This window comes from Contarinia nasturtii, unplaced genomic scaffold, assembly GCF_009176525.2.
Source record: "Contarinia nasturtii isolate CC-2019 unplaced genomic scaffold, AAFC_CNas_1.1 Cnas_scaffold_533, whole genome shotgun sequence".
Classification (NCBI taxonomy): Eukaryota; Metazoa; Arthropoda; class Insecta; order Diptera; family Cecidomyiidae; genus Contarinia; species Contarinia nasturtii.
Window position 1 is genome coordinate 3,384,338 of NW_022197885.1, and position 22,966 is coordinate 3,407,303.

Consider the following 22,966-nt stretch of genomic DNA (forward strand, 5'->3'; position numbering starts at 1 on the left):
AGCATGTGCATAACCATATTACATGATTTTTCTAATATAATAAGTTTTCGTCCAAACTTTCTACCTCACGGTCTCAATTCCTTCCAAACATTTTTTTGGGCGCGTTTTCTCAATTCTCTGTATACCGAACGTAATATAAGAATTTTTGTTCTTGAGTATTTTCGGTTCCATATTGTGTGCTTGATTCTATGGAAATTGTTTCGGAACAATCTGCAAGTATAATATTGCTACAATTTTTGCTGCGTTCAGGCGGTTAACTCATCAAACCATAAGTAGGTTTCTTCGCTTTATTACTTTTCATGCAGAATATTTTTCATGTCCTCTATGTAAACGTGTCGAAAAAAGACGAAAAAAACACACTGTATGTCTGTTTTTACTGCTGCGTACTTTTATCCATAAATCCTTTTCTTTTCGCATGAAACTATGCTGGAAGAAAATGAAGCACATGCGGCACTTTTATAAACTCGGTCAAATATACTGCCAAATGTCGGCACATGTTTTGATATTGTCTGTCCATATATGCGCACTATTGTCCATTACTCCGTCTACCGGAAGATCATCGTAAGTAATACACGTTATTATATCGCAATACATTGGATGATTTTCTCAGATGTAATGTTGAATCATTTGATTTTCAACTTAATGAAAATACAATGGGCAAAATTGAGTTTTGGTTCAGAAATGTGGTCGATGATATTATCAAACCAATTTGATTCCATTGAAAATTTCAATTATTATTGGAACTGAAGAGCCATTATGAGGTCAAGAAAAACAAATATCTTTGTGATTGACGGTGATTTACTCTATCTATTTGTGGAATTTTGGTTCGCATAAAACTAATTTCGTTGCTTGGTCTAGCTTGTAATATGATTAGAAATTCTTTAGAGTAGCATTTCCGAACAGATTATAATGAAAAAAAAATCTTAGTCACACGGGTCTTTTACAACAGAAATTCATTTTGATGTACGATAAATAATATCAGCCTTTTGCTTCGTTTGACTTATACGTTCCTGTTGGCTTTTCTAGCTTATGCACTCCAACATTTCGACGGAAGAATGCATGCATTCATAAATAACTGAATGCTATACCTTTTCTACTATTATCAATTTTACGGCCAGAGAATATCCGTAAAGTCAAAAGCACACCATGTTCTCTGTTTCTCCTGTTGTGATTGGACAATTATATTTAAGTGTGTTTGATTCCAGTGTGTGTACTGCGTATACGTTTGAACATGGAAATGAATAAACCGAAACATCAAATTGTTGGTATACTTTGTGTTTTCAAGATGAGAAAATCTCATCCATAACCGCAAGTCAGTCAGCACATATCGTGCATATTTAATGTAATGCGGTTTTCGATTGATGTGAACCAACTTACCACATTATGTCTAAGTTTTCAAACATTCTCGTTGCATGACGCATTTTACACGCTCTTCTTTTTGTATTCGTGCATAATTTGCATGGCTCTAATTATAACTTAATTGCAGTTTGATTTGGTCTTTATCGTTTTGTTGCGCAATATAGGCTCTAATTTAAGTGGATTTTATATTGCGAGTAAAATTTATTTATGAAATGACTCTGTGTGTTGTTAACGAGACTACTTCAAATCTGAATTAATTTCACTCGCAATTTTGCAACATCAAATCAAAGGCATATGCATAAATATTGTTTGTTGATGAGTATAATCAACAAACATTATCCATTAGGAGATGAACTGGTTTTAATCGATAATATCCAATTGTATTTATTGAATCATTTGCTGAGAGCACTTTATGGTTTTACATATCGTAAATTTATACTTTGTATATACTTTGGCATATTTGCGAAAACTGTGACTGTGAAATTATATAAACTTAAAACATTCTCTGGCAGTCGGCAAATTAACTGAAGTCAAGAGATTCAATGAAAAGTTTTAAACTCTTCGCTCAACTTGGACTAGCAAAAAGGAAATTCGCATAGAATAAGAGGGATGCGCCGGGGGTTGAAATAGAAAAGAATTGAACTTCTAGTATTTATTTAAATATTATATAATTCAAGAATCAATGATGCTCAGACAGAGAGAAAGTTGTTTTCTAAAATGGATTTTCATCGAACCTTTCTCTGTATAATATTCAGCGAAACAAAGTTTTCAAATGATTATTCCTTGTGCAGTAAAGTCTTCAAATTGAATGCGAAATTTCTGAATAAAATTGAAATAGTGGTGGTCTCCGCCCCGGAGGGTCAAAATGTCGAAAAACGATAAATGCTGGAAATATCGCACAAAATCCAAAATGTGAGCGCAAAAACTTGTAATGCTGCAATTGAAATGCTGCAGCAATTTTACCATAAATTGGATAACTGAAGTGTTTTGTGATAAGATGCGTGTCCATTCGTACCGAAATCAAGCCAGCATACGAAAAAGAGCAAGAGAAAGACAGAGTGAGAAAGAGAGAGATAGGGTGGGAGTCTATTATGCCATGGAACCGTATCGAAAAACAGCAAGATGTATGCTGCAACATCACATCCAAAAAGATTATTTACACAATGAGCGTGATCGTATACCGAATTTATTTACATATATCAACCCAAACAGGTGAGAAGAGATTATGCTGAGTGTGCACAAATGCATGTGAATTGAGAACATTTGAAATACCTCAATTTCAATCGCAATACATAATACGAATGCTTTACTGTTCCAACATCGGAATGCTTTTGTTGTGCCAAAACATTTCACGTCTGTTGTTGATTTCTTCCCCGATCCCACCCTCCCTCTCTCTCTCTCTCTTCTTTTCCATTTTGTTCGCTTAGTTTTTATATGTGTGTTGCATTGAATTTAGCAAATAACCATACTAAAATTGTTCTCACTTGCTCTCGAGTTTATTAGTTGCCAAATCTGGCAGAACAAACACAATAGATTTCGAGAAAAATACTTGCAAATAAAATGGCATCCGAAACAAAGACCGTTCCATTTGTGTATTATTTTAGCATTTTTATTATTTGCTTCGTTTGTTTAGATGGTAAGTCATTGTTGTGAGTCCGGTATTGTTGTTGGCCTTAGTGATTATTATTGTTGTTGCTGTTGCCATTGTAAGTAGTGAAATGCCAACAACACCTGTTGACTTTTCGCTCGTTTTTTTTTTGTTGGAAAAACTTGCTTCTCTTACTGCACATCCATGTACACATATAGAAATGAAATAAAATTATTGACGTTGCATTATATCTTGGATAGATTGGATATGTTTTGTAGCATGCATATGCGCAAACGAGTAGCAAAATCTTTAAACAAGCCATAGATTTTGATTTTAAATGGCATTGGTACCGAACCAAATTGAATGTATAGCACTTTCAAGTTTCAACAATATATGTATATGACATGTAAACATATACACAAGTTGAATGGCATTTTCTTGTATTTTTGTAGAGCGTGATTTTTGGCATCCTTTGAATGGGATTTGGTTGTTTATTATTGTTTTGCATTTGAAACTCGATTTCGTGATTATTGCTTATTTGATTCAATCCAATTGAAATGCAATGTATTAAGTTTGAATTATTGAATTGAACTGACACCGTTTGATGTTCATTTCATTTTTGGCTACTTGAAATTTTCAATGAATAAATTATAAATCTATGTTAATATCTTAGAATATACAATGCCAAAGAATTGTGTCTATGAAAAGGCGATTACCATTTTGGATTTTATAAAATATCGTATTCACTGTGAAAAGTCTCAAAGACCGCAAGTCATATGTAAATGATGATGATGAACATAGTTCATTTGCACAGATTTGTAACCAATGCCTGATTTATCACTTTTATCATAAACTATAGTGTCATACGTATGTACGAAACTATGCAAATAATAGATGATGGTACACACAGATAACATTGGATGTGAAAATTGTTTTGGCTTTTGTCATTGATAATCCGATAAAATGTCTATTTGGAAAGCTGTTTAATTTTTGCCTCATCAATATGACACAAAGATCATCTAACTACATCTTTCTACCGTGAATATTTATGCCATGCATTTAACGCTGTATATCAATCTCTATTATCTCCAATAATTACTCATATGAGATCTAAATCAATCAAATAAACTGACGCATTATCATCGTGTGCTCTCGGGAGGAATTTCAAGTGATTTATTGCTTTGCAAGAATTTTTTGATCATTTTGCGTTCGGCAAAAGATGCCATGTTCTCTTCTATTATCATCGCATAACATTTTCAAAATGGTATCATAAACAATCGCCCACGTTTCCAATCATATGAATGTTGCATGTTTGCGGAAAACCGTGAAAAAATGTTTACTCACTAATATATCTTCCGTCAAGCGGATAAAAAAATAAAATGTCTTACATCCGTAAGATGAACTTTTCCGCACTGTGATCCACAACATGCATTTATTACAAATCCTTTACTCAAAGAATTTACGAGAAAACTGAATCTGACATTAGTTTTACGATAAAAATGGGAATTTTTGTATCGTAGCCATGTCTATATGATATCGTAATCATGTGAAAATTTGTAGAGGTTATTTTTTTCACAAAAAGTTAACATTCTGAAAGTTTGAAGAAATTTCAATGCATATTAGGGATACTTCCCATACAACATTTCGTTTTTGAGCGAAAAATCCAAAATTTTGTTCGGAAGGTACCTCTAATATGCGTTGAAATGTCTTCAAACTCTCGAAATGGTATTTTTTTGTGATAAAAATAACCTGTGCAAAATTTCAGCTCATTACGATATCATACAGACATGGCTTCCACACAAAAATCCAAATTTTTTGAAATTTTTGTATGAAAAGTGTATCGAAAATTATTTTTATTGTAAAACTAACGTCATATTCGGTTTTCTCGTACCCAAAAACCCCCCAATACACATTTTTGAGTGTTTAAGTATACATTAAATATCACTTTTGGAAGAAAAATTGAATTTTTCCCATGGATGGCCATGGGCATCACACCAGACATGACACTTCACTCTGTCAACCAAAGTCGCTCAAAATCTAATGGTTTCTATTTCTCGGCACCCCCAATCATCCTGTGAAGTCAGATTTTGAATTACTTTTCTTGTTTGAAAGTTATCGTGTTAACAAATTTTTGCGTACAGGGTACAGCGTACAGCGTACAGCGTACAGCGTACAGCGTACAGCGTACAGCATACAGCGTACAGCGTACAGCATACAGCGTACAGGGTACCACGCACATACATTCGGACATCGAAAAAACGCTAGATTCGTGTTCCCTGGCTCCTAAAACACCCAGAAAACATGTTTTTTGAGGGTGTTAATTTTTCGACCGATTCCAATACTTTACCTTACACACTAGGTGTGTGCGGAAAAGTAAAAATAGATGACGCCCGTGCTCACACACACACATATGTTCAAATTGAGAATAGGTAGTCGCTCCGGCTGCTTGGTCTGATGCAAGCTTTTTTAATGAATGGTTTAACAATGTAAATTTTTGTACGGCACGTACCCGATATGAATACTTGATATATCAGGTTACATCGACAGATGCCAACGTGAAAATCTTATGAAATATGTACTGCAATGTATACTCAGAGAGGCATTGAGGTTTTGTCGGTCGACCTTCGGGCGACTGTGTTGCCAACGTCTTTTATTTCATTGACGTTGTCGCCAAATCGACATCTAAAACAGGTGAAGAAGTATGCCAACAAGATTATTGCACGTGATTAATAGTCAACTGGTCTATGTGTGCCACGACCAAAATAGCAACAGCCATAATAAAAACAAGAGCTCGCATTCATGCCGAATGGCAAAGTATTAAAAAGAAAGTATCTCACTCAGGACAGTGGCATCGATGAAAATAAATGACGAATTTCCAGAATGAAATCGAAAGAATGTGATATATTCCCGAAATACGGCAACGCAATTGACAAGGAAAAAGACGAGAGAAAAAAGGAGTCAATTCGCAAAGAAATGCGACACAGAATGGACGACTATTGTAACGAACGAACGAATAGAAATGGAAAATAAATGAAAGAATGTAACAAGAAACGTAATGAACGCGCATAAAATAAAATGAATCAGATGGAATGAGTGGAATGAGTGGAATGAGGTTGAAAACGAAAGCAAACGACAAAGGCGAATAAATGCATTATGGCCAAAAGGAGAATGGGAGATATAGTGAAAGCGATTCGAAGAAAAACAAACAATTTTTACCAAGATAGATGATCGGCGGTTTCTGGTTTTCTACTTGACATTCCATCGAATGTATGTTTGTATGTGCGTGTGCTTGTGCATAAAAAGAAAAAGCGACCAAAACTGTAGCGTTAGATGATTGCCATGAAATGAGAAATGACAGTGGGCACACAAATGGAAAATGGCAGGAAACGAATGACACAGACGAACATACCAATAATCACAGAAATTGAATCAGTTGGCATCGATTGAATTTCAAAATGTAAACGTGCAAACACAACACATTGGCGCATATAGTGCGTTGATGAAAACGCGCGCGTACACCAAACCATGTGCTATCGATATAGACGAGAGAGAAAATTCCATTTCCATCAGCGTTATTTTCTTCTTACTTACTCTATACCATTCCGCTTGGTCCCTCTGTCAAAATGAACGCCAAACACGCACGTAATAAGACAACATTGACATTATTTAATTCGTTTTTCGTGGTGCCAAATCCAAATCAATGTGGCTCAAATGGTTTTGGCATCGTTGTTTGAAATACGGGGATTTTCTACTCTTTCACTACCAATGCGATCATGATAATAACGGAATTCACTTCACGCTTCTGATTTCAAACGATTCAGATTATCTTTTACGTATAGATGCATGTTCAACGATAGTTTCGATTTCTATTCTACAATATTTGGCGATGTGCTTTCTTTCCATACCAACAAATGATTTCTTCTCTCTCTCTCTCCCTTTTTTATTTGCTGCGTGCACAGCAAAAAGTTTCAGTCGCCTCTGCCACCGGTTCAAAAATGACAATGTCAATTCACCACACTCGTTCATTTGTCGCTGAAACTTATATTTACCCCATTTTCATTTAGAAGAAATTTACATCTGATTTAGACAAATAAATATTGGTGTGACACAGTTGCTTGAGTTTTATTTATACGATTTATTGCCTTTCCGCATTTGGTATCGTGCCACATCGAAAGACTATTACTCAGTTGGTGGTATATCGATGGCGGGACGTTTTCGATGACATTTTCGATTCCCATGTTTCTCGCCACCAATTCACAATATGTGTAAAATGTTGAAGTGAGAAGATGTAGCAAATGATGTCGGTTTAGAGTGCAGCATTTTTGTATAAAAAAGAGACTCGAAGTAAATTGCCGAAACACGACATTTCATTCCAAATTCATATTCGATTCAGCAAATTCTCAAATAAACATTTGTCGCTTAAATCCCATATCATCGATTTTTACCTCCGTCGCTATGGGAATTCATGAATTGTTTCACTCTAATTTTTGCTTCAGCTCTGAAATGTCTGACAATGAAAGGATCTTGTTGAAATGAGTGTGAAGTTTAATTACAAATGTGCTACTTATTTACCCTACCGAACTGTTTGCCAAGATTCAAATTTATATTAACCTCTTAGATTACTGTGATTCTGATAATAAACATTTTTCATTATTCACTATATCGATATAGACGTAGATCAATTCAAAATTTCAAATTTTGTGTAAAAACCAACAGACATGTGACTTTGAGAACTTTCATCAATGTAATGTCGCAGACTAAATGAAGCATTTGAGTGCGAATTAAATTCATCATGATTAACTTTAACAACAACGCATCAGAGTATAGCGCACATCGAATTCCATATGATTGAAAACTTTGTATATTTCAAGTGCGCCTGATTACAAATACAGATAACACCATCAATACAGATAACACCATCCTTTTTATAACACCATCCATACTCCACGCCGTGAAGAGATTTTGGAAAGAATTATTGTATCAATCACACATATTAGAATACGTAATACATACTTATCCATTTTACCAAGATCGCATTTTACTAAAACAAAGCTACGAAAAAAGAACCAAATGAAAGAAAAGTCCGATTTATTTTTTATTTAATACATATTTTTAAGTTTTATTCAATAGATATTGAACGAAAAGTATGCATTTGTGTTGTATCTCCATTCACATCTGATTAAATGTTTTTTTTTTGTCTTTTTTTGTTCATATATTATACGGTAAATTTTTGTGTCTATATTTTGTCATATTTCATAATGGATGAAACGTTGATGCAATTCTTAAAAATCTAGTTTAAAATTTTTAATAGGGTTACTAAATACATGTAGTTTCATTTTTGTAGATTTTTATTTTATTTTTTTGTTCGGCTCTTGTTTAAATTCTTCCATTTGATGCGCCATTATATGAGTGGTACATAGTATGTATATGCAGTATGTATATATTTTAAAGGTAATGTATGATTTTCCATTACACACTTCACAGATACCTCTTTTGTTGTTCAACATTTACCTCAATAATATTATTAAATAGCATAGAATATATATGAGAGAGAATGTTATTGATATTTTGGGTATTTATTTAGAAAATTTCATACAATCTCTATCTCGTTTCGATGGAGAGTTTGAAATTTATAATCAATAAATATCATACCGAAAATTGAACCAATTGCAAACCGTGCCATTTTTATATTTTTTAAAATGAAGGGCAGTACATCAAGTTGGCATCATTTTTCATAATTCAGCATTTTACCTTCGACCCTTTTTTCAAATTTTATTCATTATCTCTGACAGTTTGCTGTTCATTTACAAAAGTACGTTCATTACATTTTTTCCATTACTGAAATGAATGCACAATAATAAAATCATCTTTCTCTTTCTCGCTCTTATTTTTCAATGAATCTCGTCTGTTTTATCAATACACACATTAATATTGTTATTATTATAATTATTATTATCAAGAGAATTGGATGATTTTATCCTCGTATTTTGTTTGCATCATGTTTTTTCTCATTTCGGCTATTGAATATGGGGAGTTAATTTCATTGGATCGAATCAATTAAAATACGCTTTCGTTATGTAGGTATTTATTCAAAGTTATTTGTCAATAAATATATACTATGTGTGTGTGTGTGTGTGTGTGTGTGTGTGTGAAGAGAGAGTGAATGAATTCTGATGAATGTTTGTGTTTGGTTTCGTGAGCGAGTGTGTTTATCGTTGGTGATTGTGTATTGATTGAATTCGATTGAATTGAATGTTCAATTGAAAAAGTGGGCAATAAAAATCTTGGGAAAAATGAGCAATCATTTTAACATCCATTTCCAATCCCTCAGTCATGAATAAAATAAGCCATTATAATTTGGGCCGTTGGCAAGGATAAGAATAGCCTATAAAAGGATGCAATTCATATTTAATTGTTCGTTCTCAACAATCAATTTGTATGCTCAGTGTGTAATTAAAAGATAAAAAAATGATTTTTTACATATTAGCTTGCATTTTTTTTTATTTCCACTATATGTTCGCTATAATTCCATTTATTTTGAAAATATTAAAATCACGAAACCATTATCGATGTGTGATTTTGTAGAGATGTTGTAAATGTATCGCATGAAAACCAAAATTGATTCGATTTTGTTGTCTATAGATTTTCGAGTGAAAAATGATGATTAATATGAATTGTTCTATTTCGAATAGAAAGTTTTAAGTCTTGATTTACGATGGATGATACAATCGAAAACTTTACCTTTTCGATCATTATTTTGTAACGGAACTTTTCAGCGATTGCTCTACATTTCCTAATGTTTTGCCCATCGAATATAGATTTCGATGCCCAATTCTTATCAACATTTATCGAAAATGTGTTCGATTTGCTGCACACGAATGGTAGACAGCTGTAATATGCAATGGCTCTTGCACCAATACCATTCTACAGAAATATCGAATATTTTCGCCACGAGTTTAATGTGAAATATTTTAGGTCATTTCATATCATCGAAAACTTGAAATCACACAACACAAATCCATTTATAAATAAATACTTAGTTTTTATCTCTAGATTTCTGCAATTATCGTGAATAAGATATACATTTCATTTAGTTTATTTACAAAATTTTCAGATTTTCTCTTTTATCTAGATTGACCCAATTGAAATATAGTTCAAATCGAATGGATCGTTCTTTGATCCGAAACAGCAAACTCAAATCACATAGCATGATATTCTATGCGAAAACGATTCATTTAGATTAATTTAACATGGAAATAGAATTTCTGAACATTCAATTAAAAACATATATAACGAAATATCTTTGCTTGCATGATTTACAAGTCTTTTCTTTTCACATATATTTTTTTCTTGAAACGATAAGATTCATCCCTTAATCATCATAACCTTATATTTATATAAATGATTTACACATTTCCTTTGAGACAGTTTTTTTTATGTGTATTTGGTTGCCACTTGTTCAATATTTTGTGCACTGAAATGGCAAACAAAAACAAAAAGATAATTGATTTCGACATAGATAAATCGATGTTCGTTATTCGGTTACACCAAGAGCCGATTTTCCACATTCCAACTCAACGTATGGCACAAATCCAACTTCAGCTTAAGCTATTATGAAATATATTAATCATTTCCCATTTATATGATGTTGTATGGGTGTATGCATTTTGGGTTCGAAAGAAAACGCTAAAAATAAACACATAAAAAACACTTCATTCGCGAATGATGATGATGTTCACTCTCTTTTTTTTACAAAATACATTCTATCTTATCTATCAATGTTGCTCTTTCATGTATCGGCAAATATTTATAATTTTCATGCCTTGTTACTGAACGTAACAAATGACAGATAGATAGATCATTTAAATTGGTATTTTATATTTTGTATTAAGTCATTAAAATCTAATCTAAAAAATAAAAATAATACCTATATGATGTGTGAGCGCAATGAAGGATTGCCACGAAAATTGGATTTTCCAAAATCCAGTCAATGTACATTTGATTAACTTCAAAATTATATTTCACGGTATTATGTCAACCGGAAATCTAATTAGCGTCAATTGGTTCTCATTTTATGTATAATAATACAATTTTCAAATGCATAAACGATGTTTGCTTCCTTTTTTGTCCCGCACTTGTTTGGCTTTTAATGAAACATTCTTGGAAAATTTGGTTGAATATTTGGTATATCTGTAGTGAATCGAAATTAATACATAAAATAACTTAATTATAGATGGCTATATATTCGATTTTAACTCTTTTTTTACACATTTAATTGTAAATTCCAAAACATTTTATCTCACTTTCTCTATCAGTGTATGTATTTTAACAGTTCACACACACGTTTAAACTTAGTTTTATGGTGATTTGATTTTAATTTAAACATCAACATGGTTTACTTTTTTTATATTTACAGTTCATATTCAATTTGTAATTCTCAAAAAACGAATATTGAATTCCAATCAATTTTGGATGCTTCAATTAAATTTTTCAATGATTTATTTGTTGAAAAACACTTTAATTTGCAAATCATGAATTATTTATAAGATTTGTTTTTTATTATTGGGAATTTCTAAGCACATCATGTGCAGTGCACCTGCACCTCTATGCTCACATTCAGTTTATAGTTTCTTTTTGATTTAAAAATGTTCAAATCCAGGAGAAAAAAAGTACAATGCCAATTATTCGAAATCGGAATGCATCATCTTTATAAATTAATGTACAAAAATAAACTATTCAACCGATTTGCAATTAATGAAAATGACAATTATCATAGTCAAATGCATAAAAAAACGTCTAACTAGTTGTATTCTCACCCAAATAAAAAATTTTTAACAATCTCAAATCGTAGATCTTTTTCAATTTCTAACCAATGAAAAAACGAAAATTTGTTCTCTAAAAATAAAACGGAAAATCAGATCAATCTTAATGCTAATCTATGATTTTACTTTTAGGCGTAATATTTCTTGGGCTTGCTGCAGTTGATTTTTAATTAGACTAAGAGTTTTCTTTTTTGAATGTGAATATTTTAAGTGTTTCTAAATTTAATTCGCGAGCACATAAATATTACTGGTTTGGGAGGAGGGTGTATGGCGGGTACAATATTTAAATGCGCACACTTTCTGAACGAAGAAAAAAAAAGTCGAATGTGTGACAGCCATAGGCTATTTAACACAAACGCGATCCTATCACATATACATATACTTGCATTCCGCTCACACATTTCTCTCATGGGTGATTTATTTGCACGTTGCTTTGCATTTTAGATAAAATGAAAGAATGTTCGGTTGGTTTGCTATGGGAGTTGGTTGTGGGTTTTTTTTTACAAAGTTTTAAAATTAATTACATTGTCTGTAATGATTTATATTAGCCCATATTGTTCCTTATCTTCTTATTTAGGTGAAAGAATGGCGCGCACTCCGTTGACGATCTATGTAATTTGGCAAGTTCGTCTTTCCACACAATGTAAGCACAATTGTGCCCCCACGAATTTGCTCAAGGCAAATGAGTTCAACCGTTTTGCTTTCACATTCATGCAAATATTATACATTTTATTTGCACAAGAAATAACCGTACACATATATATACTACTATGATTTTTTTGTTGTTGTTGTTATGTAGATTTTCGATGAGCGAATTTAACTATAAGATTTTTACCGCCATAAGAAAGACGAGTGATCTTACCTTATAGAATAATAATAATAGTAATAATAAAGTTTTCTACGAGCAATTTGTGGTTATTTTGCTCAATAAATTTCCATTGAAAGCGATGCCAAATTCACTTCTGGTTTGCATTTATCATGTTCGCCTACGATTGTTTTCTTTAGCATTGTTTGGTTTTTCTTGATGTCCATTGTGTGTGTGTGTCTCTTTCGGTGTTTGTGTATTGTTGTATGTTTGAGTGAGATTGTGTGTGGGTGAATTATGCCGAATTTATTTCGGTTATTTGTGTATGTACTTTGTCTTCGTTGACCCTCAATTCAATTATCGTTTTTGCCTTACCTTAAAATCAACTATTGTTTGTCGCCAACAGCAAATGAATGGACACGGTGCCAATAATGTAATGGAATAGCCAGCATAGTATCGTGTTTGGAAATTGTTTATAAATCGTATGGATAATTATGTGCAATTGACCTGATAATAATTCGTACACTTGATGCACCATTGTTGGCAACGTTGTGATACTGCTGTAATCAATGTGTAGCCGATTGTGTTTTTGTGCATTGGCTGCAGCCATTGCATCAGTGCTAACTGCTTTATTTAGTCGCTGTTGTTCCGTAGTTACAATGGAATGGAAATCATCAGTGGCCATATCGTTAATATTATATAGCTGGCTTTGGTCGTTGTCCAAGTGAATAGTGTCCGTATTTCGATTACGTGCGAAGAACGCACCAAAAATCGACGGAAAAAATATACTACTTGCGCTACTGTTCGCAAACTGCATTGCAGCTGGATGTTCACCTATATTTTTTTTATTCATTCGAAACGAAATGTAGAGAGAGAGAGAGAGTATAGAGATTAAAACTATGTATTGAAAAAAGAAAAAACAAGCAGACGTAAACCATGTATTTTACCATGTATAACGTGGACCATAACACTTGCTGCATCTACCCGGTCGAAGAGCCATTGTTTGGCGTTTATCGTTTTTTTTGGTAGTTTTAGTCGTGAGCCAGAGCGCACCATTCGAAAACGTGGTTCATCGACGGGAACAATGGTGTGCATAGCGTCAACAGCAATGGCATCAACAATGAATAGTTTTATCGATGATGAAGCGACGTTGCAATTGAATGAGGCGCGCATGTGGCGTTCAGATGGATCGGGTCATACCATAGAAATATCATGTCGAGTTGAATGTTGGCGGTCCACAATTTTCCATCGCCATTTTGCAAGAGAGACGTGTAAATTTGTTATTGTTGTCAACGTAGCCGATGTCACATTAAATTAAATTCGTTGCGAATTAAGCAATCGAATTATTCGATTCGAAGAGCAGATTTCCCATGATGTGCATAGCCGCCAGAAAGCCGAGAAGCACGCGTTTGAAATCACCCAATTGCGCGTGTAAATCACCAGACGTGCCCATGTTAAGTGGCATTATGGAAAGAAACAGAGAGAAAAACAACACGAAAACAAATTAGAAAATGATTCTTTTTCACTTTTTTGCTACTTCTACTTTCGTCTGAATCTTCGTTCGATCCATGTTTGTCGAGGATGCATTTCTTTCAGTAAATTAGTTTTGGCTTAAGGGAGTTGGGGAAAAAAAACATCAGATAAAATAACTGGGAAATGTTCAAAACGAAACGTAAGAAACAGATAACATGGAAATTACATTGCTACGTGGACAATTATTAATACGGCATCCATCACAGCTTAAGAAGAGAAAAAAAAAACAACAAGAAAAAAAATTGAGCTCGTGCACGACGAACACTTCTAACTTAAACAACGGGAACGTGTTCACAGTACCGAGAAAATGAAATTCGAAATTCAAATATTAAGTGCCGTCTAAAAGTTTATTACATTATTTTATTCTTTTATATGAACAAGATGAATAACTGCACAACGTCATGCAAATCAGATCATTACATTTAATTTACGCTCACAGAATTTTACCGTCACGGAAGTATGGAAGCAAATAAGTAGTTTTCCGGAAACTAATTATTCTCAAAAAAATTTGAATTATAATTTCGCTCAGCGTACGAATAATAATGTGCACTTAACATACTGACGATATGGGGAAAAGAAAGTTCTCAGAATCATAATAATATGTGATAATCGTGTTTATCGATTTTATCCTTCTCTCACCACCTTTCGCTCCATCTCACTCTCGCTTTCGCAATCGACGAAAATATTTTCCACAAATTCATGCTGAATTGCTATTAAATTTGACATTCGTTCAACTCACACATTATGGACGTATTCGCTTGGCTTTTCCTTCGTCCCCAGTAATACAATGTATTATAAATTTAAAGATAAAATGAGTTTGACAGTCATTCGTTCACAATTAAATTTGTTGCAAAATAAATACAATTTGTCACATACACACACACAAAAACTCTAGTTACACATTTCAGCATATATTTTTAACAAACGTTTCATATTTCTTATGAGTTGGATATATGTTGACACGCAAAAATGAAATACAAAACCATAATTTCAATTATGATATGAAATAACCGATTTTCGACCACTTTCATTGGTTTGTTCGCTTTTTTTTCTCATTTTTGTTTGTGTCGAAACCATAAATTGGATCCTTTACTGAAACTCATGTCACAGTCCACCTGCTCAAATTGAATTTCCTTATGCACGGTTTTGAAAAATGAAAAATTAAAATAACGTTGAAAAGTTGAAAGCCAATAATAGTGTGGCGCGAAAAAAGAGAGATAGAATACGATGGCATGAGAATGATGTGGCGAAAAAGAATGAGGGAATGTGCAGCAAATGCAATTCGCTAGCAAATGTTGGCATGCAGAAAAAGCGAAAATGAATTATAAATTGTGACTAACAAAGCAGAAAATTGAATTTCGGAATACAAAAAATACCGACACTTGATTTACTAAAAAATAACAAAAGGAAAACGTGTGGCTTCATTTATTTAATTTTACTTCTACCTCCTCTCTGCCACTCTCACACTTCTCATGCACTCTTCTTTCAACTGACTGGCAGTCTTTGTCTGGCAACATTATAGCAACACACTTTTCCCTGTTCCGCCAGCGAAACGTACCTTTTTTCGTCGGCATTAACATCATTATACTTTTATCACCGTAGCCATTTAAATGTACTGAGGCTAATAGCTTTTAAATGGTTTTTAACAATGACGTTAACTATGTGAATAATTTCGATTCAATCGAAACGTTTATCATGCAAAAGCATGTGACATCGTCACACCGGGCAAAAGTAATTTTTTTTTATATTCATTTTGCGATAATGATGTGAACTTTTTTTTAAATTCGATAATGTAATTTTATAACTTTAAGCTACGGGGCTTATGCCCTGACATCGCTTATATATGAATATTTTAATCAGAGTTCAAAAGAAAAATCCAACAATTTATTTTTTACTTTGTTTTTTTAACATGAGCAAAAATACTGATTAAATCTGTCTGTTATTTTCACATAGATAGCGGCGATTTTTTGTGTTCGCTCTCCAAATGCCCATTCTCTGTTGGATCACAAGAAACATTCATTTCACAGAAAATGAATCTTGTGGGAAAATGCCAAAATTCCATTAAGTCAACCGAAAAGCTTTACCTCTCAAAAACAAAAGAAGATAATTTTAACATACAACGACGATGAGCTGTTATATATATTAGTTTGCCCAGGAAATTCATTCATTTTCAACCCTAAGGCATTTCGTGACTGCTTGATCTTTCCGATATTTCTGACATTTCGCACCACTTTTCCCGCTATTCGTCTTTCATACCTCTGTGTGTGTGTTTTCTCCTTCGCTCATTGGCGGCAATTTCGCAAAGTTTCGTCCAGATTGGCGCTTCCCGTTCAAATCTTTGGCACAAGAAATACGCGCTGAAACGAATGCAAATAAATGCAAAGAATTTCGTAACCGATGTAGCCGGTATAATCTACGGATAGAATGGTATTCGACCAACGAAATTAACATAATGCCTGTTTATTCTTGCCACTATGTTCGCAATAGTGTACGTCAGATGGAAATAAATTGTGCAAAATAATATTTTGCAACATTTGCTACGGTCGATAGCGTAAAAACCACATTTGCTTAATGCATTTTAAACCGTGCAATTCCGACGAAATATTTAATTTATAAAAAATAAAGAAGAAGAAGAATAAATAAAAGCAAAGAAGGTGAGATGCATGAATTTTCAAAATATAAAAAAGGGCGTTCAAATGAAATCGCATTTAAAGTGACTGAAATAATAGCACGATTTAAAGTTGATCAATCCTTCAACAGCGGCACATGTGTGGTGAGTTGCATGTATGTTGTTCATCACGTACTAAAACATTTCAGCAAATCACGATTTTTGCTCTCTAACTCGAGAGAGAATCTTAAAATTATTGCGATTAAATGCAGCCACCAAGAATTTATGTACATTTATATAAAAATATGGAAAAATAAATGTTGATAGTGGATTGTCGGCAAAACCGCACACACCGGTATGTGATAAAAATTTATGGGTTTTGGCGCAAAGCAGCCAAAAAGTGGAGCTAGACGAATCCTGTTGCCGGTAATATATTGCAACACGAGCTTGGCACGAAAAAGCACCAGATTAGACATTCAAAACATACAGAGTTAACTTGTGCTTGAACAAATGCAGTAAACAAGCAACGATGGCGAGAAACAACTCGAAAATATCTGAAATTTCAGCGAAAGTAATGCAAAAATAGCAAGAGAATTACATCGAATTATATATTTTTTTGGTGTAATATAAACATTCCCGCACTCTGTGTGTCTCTTCGGGGAGAGAGGGAAAGACAAATATTTGCTGTTGTGTTTTCGCAATTACAATTTATCGTATTGTAAATGTTTTTGCAATGCAAAATAAAACCATTGAAGATGCTTGAAACCATTTGAGGCATTTTATAAACCTAGAAGCTGGCCCAGAGGAGAGAATAAGAGATGGTATATCTTGCGCTATTTCATCAAGCTAATCCAATTTCGTGTGTATTTTGAATGCACTATCGGAACAGTATGCAGCATTTTAATAAAAATTATTTTTTGTTTGATCCGCTAAAAATGAGTGCAAATGAAAATCCCCTGAAAGTGGCGTTGTCTAGTAGAATGTTGAAAAGTTTACCTGTAAATCGCTGCAAATTTTGCGATAACAAACTATTTTATTCAATTCAAGTGTGGATGAATTAAGTCGCTTTAAATTGATTGATTAATCATTTTAAAACAGAGATCGTTGTTCAAGCGAAAAGTAATGTTTATGAAAACTTTCAATCTCTTCACTATCATTGCAAGGCTTCACATTGCATGTCATAAAGTATATTATTATTATATATATTTCTCCGATGAGAGTATCATGCAGATGATTTACGAGCACCGAGCATGAAAAGTTACAAAAACATATTGCTAAAACGATTATTTTCCAACAAACAGCCGACTTAAAAATATATTTTACGTTGAAAAAAAAGAGAAGTGTATGACGTGCATGCAAGAAGTGAATACCACCATAACAATGCTTGTGCACGTTTAAAAAGTTTTGAGGTAATCAACTACTCATAACAAATTTCAATTGAAGCATAAATAAGCTTTGCATCCGTGCATGGTGAGAGAGCGAAAGAGTATGATGACTATTTTTGCTATCGTTCGATCATCAATTATAGTCAAATAAATAATTCGAGTGCAGGTTGAAACAAACTCTATGCAAGAATCAACACTTTCGATAAACACCACAATTTACGTGAGTAGATGATATGATTGGATGTAGTATCAAAGACGATGGTTGTGCATTTTTCGTGTTTCTTTTTGGTTACGAAACTTGATTTATGACGTTAACAACACATACCGTACTTTGTATGCCCAAACATTACAATCACATTTGAGAGAAAATTGTGTGCACTTGCATCGGAGCTTGTCAATGATATGCACAGTGTTCTCTTCGCCAGATTTTGACTTTTTTTGTTTCTATTATTTCTTCTTGCATAATATTGACTTTTTTTTACTATTTAATGTTGTGCAGATTTATCGACAACCTGAATATATATGATCTTTTCTAAGTTTAGTTTTTCTTTCTCTCGCATTTTTTTCTTTGTACAAGTAATTTTCAAAATGTATATGCTTTCTTCTCTCTCGGAGCAACTTTAAAATACCTACTCAATGTGGAGAAGAAAATATTCAGCATAAAATATGCATTAATGTTGAAATATTTATAGAAAATAAGCTGAATTCTCTTCAGTTCGTCTAAATGTAGGTCAAATTTTTGGTTGGTATACATCGATTTATGCAAGACGAAAAAAAAGACCACTTTCCAATTCGAAGTTTCGATTTGAAAGTTAAGACACAGTTTCGGAGAAAATGGCATTTGAAACAGGTCGTGTGTATGTGTGTGTGAGAGAGAAAAATAAGGTGTAAAAACTAAAATGGAGCTAAATATGACTATTGCATATGATATGGTTGCATCCATGCAGGTGATAAATGATGTTTTATGGCATTTTTTGCATTATAATATAAATGTTTTCTTCTTTTTTTTCAATTATATTTCCTTTTTTTTCGACATCCAAGTCGAAGTTGTCATGTTTGTTAGACAGTCTGTAGTAGTTTGTATGTCTTTCTTTCTTTTTCATTGTCATTATTCGTGCACTGTTATTAAATTTCCATTTTATAATAAAAAAAACTTCGACAGTCACCTTAAAAAATCAATTCTTATCTCGCATTTTGTTGCTTGACAAAATGACACACGAACCATCCGATCAAAATCATTCTTTTGAAAATCACAAAATTCACTTTATGCGCATACAAAATGTAATGGAAGTTTCACTTTACAACCTCCGTTGCCTTTCGTTCCCTTGTGAAGTGTCTTCATTACATTTGCCTTATTTTTCTCTTGGCGGTCGACGCAAGACACACACGCCTGCAGTTATGGATTGTAAGTTGCAGCAATAAAACGATTTGTTGTACATTTTTACTATGTATTTTTTCTCTTCTTTAGTCGACGTTACTTTCTTGTCATTGCTCTTAATTTTTCCCCATGGCGATGGAAAAAAAATGTGCTCAGTACTTTCTTGAAAAGCTATTTTCGGACATAAAACAATTTTTTTCCTGGCTCACTCCATCATTCAATCTATTCACTTTGTACGGTGTTATTCTTCTATCCTGAAGGTAAAAATAAGATCAAGTGCTTTATTTTTTTTCAAACCTGATATTTTTCACATCAATTCGATCCTTGGGCTTTCAATTTCAAAAATTGAAAGCATTGAAACTACGACAAGGAAATGCGGCACAGTTTGTATGTGTGCGAGTGTGTGTTTGGATTGAACGTTTTCACAAAACAACAATTCGTTCATGACGTATATGTGTTTGGGTGTTCGACGAAAACTAAATCAAAAATAGTTCTTTAATGGTACGGCAATCAATTATATAGCGCTCGTTTTGATTCTCTATTTTATTTTCAGGTACAGCAAAGCATTGTGCTCGTGATATTGTTCGATGCTTTTTTCTCTATCCGTCTTTTAGTGCTCGTTTTATTTTCTCATTTGCCCAATATGCTTTATATTTGTTCGTTCCCTTGACCATTCTATGTTGGTCGATGCTGCATATACACAAATGGAAAATAATGAAAAATCCACTTCGGGCATAGAATTGCATTTGATGCATTCATTTCTTCAAAATATCGCCGCCTTCATCTTTTGCGCAAATTCTTTTCTTGTTCGTTTCAGGCCATCCACCTTTTTTTCTCTTCATTCGCTATTGTTCATTGTGAGAAGAATAAGAAGAAAAAACACTGAAAACGCGCAACCGAAGAATAATGGATGAGGTTTCGTTGTATTACTTTTGCTTTCTTCATTTTTCCATTTTACGCCTTCGGGATCTTGGCGTACCGAAAAAGGGAAAAGTTTTAAAAGTTTTTGTGTGCCTTTCCCTTTCATATTTCACTATTTCCCTCTCTTTCCTTATCGATGTCGAAATGAAAGTTAATGCAACAGTGAATTTATTCACGTTAAATTTCAAGTGAAAAAGAAGAATGAGAATAAGAAAAATTAAGTGATGTATTGTTGTAGTTTTCGTGGTGTGTGAATGAGTTGTCTCTGCAATTCGATTCACTCCTTTTTTTATCCATTGGTGATAAATTGAAAGCGAAAAAAAGAACCTTGATGGATCTAAATGGATTTAAAGTTTTTGCGCCGTTGCACAAATGTGTAAATTGAAATAAAGTTAAATTGATAGGAAAGAGTGAAATTCTTAGTTTTGGAATTGTAATATTTTCCGCTCTCAACGAAACTGATCCATATTGATGGCTGCCGATCATAATCTTTCGTTCTCAGACTATAGTACATAAACGTGTTAGTATGATGAAATTAAATAGGAGTACGAATGACGTGTGTGCGTATGTGCGAATGTGTGTATGTAAGAGGAAGCCAATATTCCCATACGGAATGTAATTCAGTCATAATAATTTTGCAGATTTTGGCTGTCTGCACCAAATGTCACATGCTAAATTAACTAATTAGCTCGATTATTAATCTTTTGACATAAAAGCTTTCCCCCCTCCCTCCGAATAAAAAACATATCTTATCAGCGCCACGGCCCCAAAAACATTCGCGAACGATGCCGTTTTACTATCACAAAATGCGTTTAGTATTTTGATTATTACACACATTTGTTTTCGGCAAAAAAGAACATGTTTCGGTAAGAATGTGCGTGCAAAATTCAAGGGTCGATACTTATTTCATAACCGCCACCAAGAACAACAGAAATATAGCGATTGTAGCAGTAAAAGCAGTTATAACAGTATGCGCAAAAAAGCCACCGCCAACGACAATATTTGAAGTTGAACAATTGTTTTATTTGTCACGCACCAGCGTTTACTTTTGTTTCACTTTCGTTTCGGTTGCTTTTTTTCTGTTGTCAACATGACGTCGAATCTGGTGTTTTTGGTACATACAATAACAACAACCGAAGCGAAAACATAAACCGTTTTTGTTAATTATGATTGCGGCTCGGAGTATATGATTATATTTTTTGTGTTTTCGTTTATATATACATATTTATGTTTATCGTGGCTGTACCATTTCCCATTTGTGTGCATTTAGCATTTGATACACTGTAATAGCACACATACACAGAGTATTACACGCATGATTGTTTGTGCGCCCCCAATTTTAATGTATATTTGCCTTTATCTGAGCCTCAGCAAATGTTTATCGCTTGGCTCCAAATATATTGAATGTGTAATGTTTCACATCGTTTGCGCTAAAGGTAACATTTGATTGAGTGTATGCAATGCGCTTACACTCTTTCTCCGTCTGTATTCTCGCCTATCTCACACACAACATAAAACGGAACCAATAGATAAAAGTTTACATATTTCGGTATAATCAGATTTGCAGGCGAAACGGATTTGAATTACAAAATCTCTCGCTTAATTTTATGCCATCAGTTAACAAATGATAAACTCGTTGCTACAATAATTACAATAATAGTCATCATTAGACTTCATTCGTATGAACGAAACGATCCGAACGACGTCTTCACCCATTTTCACATCGCACCGTTTAATTTGCTGCTATTTTAATGCAAAGTAAAGTGAACAATTTCGTTGAATTTAGATGTCGCAAGGCGAACGGTATACGGTTATATACGTTTCTCGTTACAATTCGGTTACACAAAATACCTTGTCTGGGATTATACACTAGATCTATTCGGTTTGCGCATAAAGAATTTCATTTGACACAAATTTTACATTCGGCCAGACACACATATATTTATTACCATAATTTGGATATGTATTCAGTTGAACACTTTAATTCGTTGTCAGTCACTGTCTTTATTCCTCTTAATTACTACGCCCACATTTCAACCTGGGTCAAAGCGTTGGCAATTGTGTTCATCAATGTTTCTGTTGCGTTCTTTTTTCCCCACTTTCGAGCGTTTATATTCCAAATAAGGAAGCATTTCATTAAATAATTGAAGGCAAACGACAAAGGATCAAACAAAGAACGAAATTCAAAACGAATTTTTTGTCGTTTCGTTGAGGTTCACCGCAAAGCCAAAAACAATTTGGTGTTGAGAGGTGTCTCGAAAAATGCCGCAATTAAGAAAATGAGGGAAAAAATGTACACATTCAGGTAATGAACGGAACAAATGGTTTCAATTGTTTCATCAACACAGAGTCATTAAGAATCGACAAAAATATTGAAAACAAAAACGAATTCAAAGCGTAAAAGATGTATATACTGCGTGTGTATGAATCGTAACTGAAAGTTGGCGTGAACATTCGTAAAAATGAACTTTCTTTGTGCAATAGTCTATATATATTTTGGTTTGGCGTAGAGTTTTATGTTGAATTTCTCTTGAGATTTCTCTAAGTGGTACTCGAATTCACAAACA

General features: G+C 33.5%; 1 protein-coding gene across 1 annotated transcript in view; it reads right to left on the bottom strand.

Moving 5' to 3' along the window:
• Positions 1-11,427: 11,427 nt before the first annotated feature.
• Positions 11,428-22,966, bottom strand: part of LOC116339666 — a 127,396-nt gene continuing 115,857 nt past the window's right edge. Inside the window, exons 8-9 of the mRNA XM_031765683.1 lie at positions 13,522-13,554; positions 11,428-13,408 (exon numbers count right to left, since the gene is read on the bottom strand). Of these exons, the coding sequence (XP_031621543.1) occupies positions 12,957-13,408; positions 13,522-13,554 (485 nt within the window). The 3' untranslated portion in view covers positions 11,428-12,956. The remainder of the gene's footprint in view (positions 13,409-13,521; positions 13,555-22,966) is intronic.